Source organism: Crotalus tigris, unplaced genomic scaffold (assembly GCF_016545835.1).
Source record: "Crotalus tigris isolate CLP2741 ecotype Arizona unplaced genomic scaffold, ASM1654583v1 scf7180000017536.10889498, whole genome shotgun sequence".
Lineage (NCBI taxonomy): Eukaryota > Metazoa > Chordata > Lepidosauria > Squamata > Viperidae > Crotalus > Crotalus tigris.
In genome coordinates, this window is record NW_024096460.1 from 6,391,061 (window position 1) to 6,397,730 (window position 6,670).

General features: G+C 44.3%; 1 protein-coding gene across 1 annotated transcript; it reads right to left on the minus strand.

Moving 5' to 3' along the window:
• Positions 1-1,402: 1,402 nt before the first annotated feature.
• On the minus strand, positions 1,403-2,291 carry LOC120311756 (insulinoma-associated protein 1-like). Its single transcript, XM_039351716.1, has one exon. It carries the CDS (start codon positions 2,186-2,188, stop codon positions 1,403-1,405), a length of 786 nt encoding a protein of 261 aa, XP_039207650.1. The 5' UTR covers positions 2,189-2,291.
• Between the last annotated feature and the right edge of the window lie 4,379 nt (positions 2,292-6,670).

Consider the following 6,670-nt stretch of genomic DNA (forward strand, 5'->3'; position numbering starts at 1 on the left):
GTGATGAGTAGCACCTTGAATAGCACCTGGAAAGAACTTGAAAGTTTTTCTGTGCTGGAGAAACAGTTAAAAACTCCAATTGCTTTTAATGAACTTAGGACAGTATTCCGAATTTCAGAATGAATAATATGTGTGAATTGCATATGTGAATCAGTTAGATCAGTGGTTCTCAACCTTTCTAATGCCGTGACCCCATAATACAGTTTCCCATGTTGTGGTGACCCCCAACCACTTATACATCGCCGGGTGCCAGGGGTGGAGCCGAGTGGGTGGGCCACCAAGTGGGTGTGGCCACCAAGTGGGCATGGCCATCAAGTGGGCATGGCAAGAAAGACAGCCCCGGCCACCATTAATGCTGTGCCACCGCTGCATGTATTTTAATACATGTTTACCCTGCCTTTAAATGTGGGACCAAAATTTACAGAAAGTTAGTAAATAATAAATAAGAACAGGCTGCTTTCATTTGAACCATAGATTATAGTGGGGACCTGGAGGGATTTTATTTCATTGAAGATGAAAGAAAATATATGAAAGAAAGGGAATAAAAAGCAAAGCAGAAAGGAATAAGAAGAGTGAGAAATGGCATGGAGGTTATAGGTTTCGTGGATCAGAAATAAACAAAACAAATCAGTTTTAAGAGAATAAATGGCAACAAATGGAAGATTCAAACTAGTTTTAAGGGAATAAAAGGAAATAAATGGAAGTATTAAACCACTTTAAACAATAAATGGAAGAATCAAAGTAGTTTATAAGCAGTTTATGAAGGGGAGGGATGGAGATGGAGATGGAAGGAAGGAAGAAAGGGAGGAAGATTGAAGGGGAAAGGAAGGAGATGGAGAAGGAAGGAGATTGAAGGGGGAAGGAAAGAAGGAAGGAGAGAGAGATTGAAGGGGAAGGGATGGAGATGGAAGGAAGATGGAAGGGGAAAGGAAGGAGATGGAGAAGGAAGGAGATTGAAGGGGGAAGGAAGGAGATGGAGAAGGAAGGAGATTGAAGGGGGAAGGAAGGAAGGAAGGAAGGAAGGAAGGAAGGAAGGAAGGAGAGATTGAAGGGGGGAGGTGCTGCCAAGGACGCACAAGCAGCTCCGCACAATTGCCCAGGGAGGGGGGGAGGCTCTGGCGGAGAGCCAAGCAGCGGCACATCCGGGGCCTTGGAAGCTGTGTGGAGGATCCACGCGCCTCGGAACTGCCGGCTGCCCTCTCACACCCGCACGGGGACCTGGAGCAAGATGACCTGCCGGTTCTCCGAGGGGTGGCATTTGTTGATGTGGCGGGTGTTGCCGGGTAGTATTTGCAGGGGAAGGCCTGAGCAGCATGGAGCACGTGCAGGTGATGCTCCTGACTGCTCTTACTGGGGAAGGTCTCCCCGCACACTGGGCAGTGGTGGCATTCCCTGGACAAGCTCAGCAGGCTTTGGCCGTCCGGCGTCGCCTCTTCCAGACAGGCCTCAGGAAGCAGGCGAGCCTGGGACAAGCCGTCAAGGGGCTCGTGGTGGAGCAGCAGGTGCTTACGCAGGGTGCTTTGGCATCGGAAGCGCTTGGCGCAATGCGGGCAGGTGAATTCCTCGGCTCTGGTGGCCTCCGGTTCTCCGCTGCTACCACCCCCACCACTCCCGGGATTTGGCATATCCCGCTCGCTGCTGCTACTACTGTTGCCGCCGCCATCCCCTCCCTTGGCAGTCTCCTCTGGAACAGGCTTGGCCTTGGTCGGCGCACCGGCGACATACTCACCTCGTCCTTGAAGTGCAACTTGCGGGCTGCCTTGGTCTTTCTGCCCTGAGACCACTTCGGTGTGCCTGGGCTCGGCCCATGGCTGTGCTGGGGGGCAAGCAGCGGGCCAGAAGTGATGGCGGCGGCGGTGGCGGCGACTTCCCAAAGCTTGAGGTCTCCTCCAGGGCCCAAGAGTAATGGTTCCAGCGCCGAGACGGGCGAGGCCAGGTGGAGGCTACGTTCCTTGCTCACCGCTCGCACTGGACTGTGCAGCGGCACCGGTGAAGAGGGGCCCTCCGCTTTGGCGGATTCCGAGGCAGAAGCCGTGCTGGGGAAGTGAGGGGCCGGAAAAGGTGGAGGAACCAAGAGCTGCACCGGATCGCCTCCTTCCAGCCCAGCGGCCGGGTAGCAGGAGCAATGCATCCGGTAAGAGATGGGCGTAGGTCTGCGACTCCTCTTCACCAAAAAGTCCCGGGGCATCCTTGGGCAGCTCCGGAAGGTGTCTGCGGCTGGTGATGCTGCTGCCTCAGTCTCTGAGCAGCAAGCGCGGTTCTAGCACCCAGCTGGTCCTTCTTCGACCACCCCGCCTTCCCTCTGTCAGCCGAGCCAAGCGGGAGAAACAGAAGTGGTAGTGGAGGAGGAGGCCTCTCTTGCTTTCTGCTGCTTGTTCTCTCTCGCTTTCTGCCACGTGCTCTGAAACCGAAACTTCCTTAGTTTATATAGAAAAAAGCTGCATATGCGCAAAGAGGAGGGAGGCAGGAACGGCTCTGCGTGCCACCTGTGGCACTTTCGAAAGCCAATAAGAGGGAGTAGCACAGCTAAGGAAAAGGGGGAAAAAATGGCGGACTGCGTTGTTGGCGACCCCCGTGAAATGTTCGTTCGACCCCAAATGGGGTCGCGACCCACAGGTTGAGAACCGCTGAGTTAGATTATAAGTTTTATGAAATATAAGCTTAGTCTAGTTTACTAACATGAATCCATACACTTAATTTTGCTAGGGATTGTTATGAAATCTGAAATCAATAATTAAATACAGTATGGCAAAGCAACTTTAGAGGCCCATCTAATTGGAAGTTTAGTGGTGTGTTATATTCTGCACACACCAGTACATGGTTGGTAACATTTTACTCTCAAAATTCATGAATGCATAAGACAGGTACTGCCTCTGTAAATCTGCCAGCTGCTTCTTCTGCCTCAGGACAGTGTGCTCTTGAGGATGAGCTCAGACAAATGCAATCATATACTTACCATATTGGGCCTCCTGGTCCCAAGGATCTTGGGATTTGTATCAAGCTTGGGGCAGATTGGGACTCAGGCCCAGAAGCAAACTGGTGTAAACATAGATGTAAAATACTGTTGACCAAAGATTGACATTTGATATTATTGGTTATATCCAGGCTCTAAGAATATAAACCATTGGTGAAGTAAGAGTGATCATGATGAAGATTTTAATTCTGAAAAGATGACTCGAAATTTTAAGCTGTTTTAATTCTTGGAATATTTGAACTCCGTGAAGAAAGAGGTTACTTTCAATCGGAATGTATCCCCTTATTTTTGCAAGCATTCAAAAGATTTTCTTTTCAAAAGGCAACTGGACTTTTAATTCCCTTTTGAAAAAAAACACCTTTAGGGCAACCATGACCTGGATGATTGACAATCTCCATAGGCATTCATTGGGATATGTTGAATAGCAAATCCATGCTCTGCGTTCTGAGAATGAATCTACTTGTTCATTAACCATAATTTAAAATCTGTGATTTAATAATTTGAAGAATAGTTTTATTCTCTCTTTATTGATATAAATGGATTTTCTCTCTCATACTGCATTTGGAAGTTCAGTTAATTTAAACCTTTACCTGTAGAAGGAAAGACAGGACAGAAAAGTCTTTACAAAAATATAGCTTGATATTGTTCCAGTGCTTTGTTTTGGTGAAGTTACTTCTAATTCCTTATGTCTTGGGAAAAAACCCGTCATGTTATTTACAACTTTCTGCTTTTAATTTAGGAACCATTGTGAGTTTTGATTCTTGACATATGATATATTGCACTTGATTTTATAATTATCATATGTTCTATTTTTATGAGAATTATTTTTAATACAAGTTTCCCAGAGTTATTTATGTCATGGGGTGATATAGAAATGGTTTGTTAATTCATCAGTAACAATGAGTTATTTCTACATAAATAGATGAGATACATGCTTAAATATTAATTTTATTTCTCAATTGCCAGATGTGTGTGGAAAAATCAAACTGGGTGCTGATCAGCAGTAGAGGGACAAATGGGAGAACCCAGCTAAAGCCTCTCTCACCACATGCATAAACTTAGCTCCCTACTTGTGGGACAGACCCACATTCAGATTTTTAAAAAGGAGCACATTGATGGGATACAAAATAGGCTAGCCCCACATAATTTGGAGAGAGTGCTTCTCTTGAAAAGGAGATCTCTTTGGGAACTTTATTAGAGAAATATATCTTTAACCATTGAAGGGGTAGCTTTAATTTGATGGGTGTAATATGAGAAGAGGAGGCTATCTTAATTCTAAAACAGGAGTGTCAAACTTGATTTCATTGAGGGCCGCATCAGCATTGTGGTTGCCCTCAGGGGGCTGGGTGGGCATGGCCAGGGTAGTCGCAGCTGATTGGGTGGTCGTGGCCAGCTTGACATCACTCACACCGGGGAGCATCTGTTGGGGCACCAGACACCATCAGCCCCCATGTACTTGCTGCCTCCTGTGTGTGCATCAGGGGGTGCCTGGTCGGACTGGGTCAGGATGGTAGGGGCCGGTTCCTCACCATGTCTGGGGCAGCCCTGCAGGCCAAATCTGAGCCCATCACAAGCCACATCAAGCCTGCAGGCTTTGTGTTTGACATGTCTGTTCTAAAGGATGGGACATAAAGGATGGAGACTCCTAGTGGTGTGACTTCCACTGTGGGGTGGGGCTTGTGTACTGTGGTCAACTGGGAGACTTTGAGGAGGACATTATCCTTTCTCCACCCTTTTTAGAAAGAAATTAAAGGATGTATATAGAAAAGAGGAGCTTCACATCTATGAGGGAGGGGAGGGATGGTAAAACATATGTCACACCCTTACCCAGCAGCATAAGATGGATTGGAGATGAGTGAGATGAGTGAGAAAGTATGAGAGAACCTAAGATTCATTTATAAAAGATCAGTGATGTTTATCATAGAACATCTAGAAAGACTGAGATTTCTACAGCAGCTGCTCATGGCATTTCTCCTCCTTGTTCTTTCTTTTTGAGGGTGCAGAGGGCTGTTTTGGGAGAGAAATGCCCTTGTTCTTCATTTTGCTGACAGAAACCATTCCATCAGCAAGAGGGGTTAATTGGATACAACTCTCTGGTGGCAGCAAGTTCCATTAGTCAACTGTGTATGCTTTGTAGGAAAATAAGCTCAGCCCACTGCATGTTAATTTCTTTAAGTGGTCTTGCAATTGTGAAAGTCCCTCTTGTTTTTATCTCCCTCTTTAGTGTGTTAAATCAGTTTGTCAGTATGCATCTTCCTCACTTCATTGTAAAGCCTGAGCATTTAAGTAGAATGTTCTTTGTTGATTCTGAAACATTTCAATTTTCAGTCAGCTTGAATGAATAAATGAATGACCCTGACCAGGATCATAGTCTGATTCTGTCATGTAGCAGCAGCTAAAAACCTGATTTAAAGAATTTGTTTGCTGGTCCCATGTAAGAGATTCCTAATACAAGAGGCAGGATGCAGAGAAAAAGGCTTCTTAAAAACACTTTCCATGCTGTTGTTATTTATTCAAGTGTGTGTATATATATATACACATATATATATTCTAGATGAGGCTGTTTGTCTTATAGAAATAAAAAGATGTTTTCTTTTTGTGCTTGCAAAATACATTCTATTGTAACTCTGATAAAGCATAAAGTATGCTAATGTGAAGTCAAGCGGCTGCCTGTTCGTTTCTCTTTATGTTTGCTAGTCGGTTAGCAACTTTTTCTATCTTGTTTTCCTTGAGACTGTTCAAATGGTTCAAACATTTCCTAAAAATTAGTTGATGAGCCTGTTAGGGGTACATTTCCAAGACTAGTTCATTTCACAGGAAAAGAGAAGATGGAGGTAATTTTGTTTGCAAGAAATGCATGATTGGAAGCTGACTGTTGAAAGAAATGCTATGTCAATGTAATGAGGGAGTGTAATATCTTCGTTTGCATCAATATGGAAATAATGCCGCAGTTTGACAGACCTGATGCTAAAGGCAATGCCAGAATGCTCATTACACATTCAGGTTCTGATTATGAAAAATAGTGTGCTTTCTTTAAAGAGGAATACACATTATCAATCAAGCCACACAAATTATTTTCAGAAGAGATCACAACTAAACAAGGACATGGACTCTTCAAGTAAAACTGCACCTGACAAAAAGAAAAAGAAAAGGCACATTTCAGTGTACATGTTTAATAGCATGACAGCTGAAGCCATTCATCATTACAAACGTTCTTTTTGATTAGGCACTATGCACAACTCTTCCCATTAGCAAGATACCAAGCAAAGACTCATTTTTTTTTCTCCTGAAACATCTCATCATGACTTAAGGCAGGTCATGATCTGAGAGAGAAGATGTTGGCTTTTAACAAACCTTACCATTATTCAAACAGAAAACATGCACTCAAGGGGAATGCTTTGTTATAATTTGGGGAGGATTAATTGAACTTGTTTAGGGAGAAAGTATATGATTATGTATTAATTGATGTAAAGACTTTAATTTTTCATTTTGTCTGCTAACATTAGCCTGACCTATTGCACACATTCATGCTTCAGCTTTGTGCAGAAGTCATGTACATTTTCCCAAGACCATGTCATTTCTTTGGCATGTAATTTGGAACTCTTCATTTTCTAGCAATTTGCCTTGTGCATAAGACTCTTGCACATTTGGATGTACATGAATGTAGCTTATGCCAGTGAGTCTTGATGTTTGGAG

Bases quoted from the DNA above. Each gene is read 5' to 3' on its own strand.
- LOC120311756 (XM_039351716.1), bottom strand. From the start codon at position 2,188: ATGCCCCGGGACTTTTTGGTGAAGAGGAGTCGCAGACCTACGCCCATC.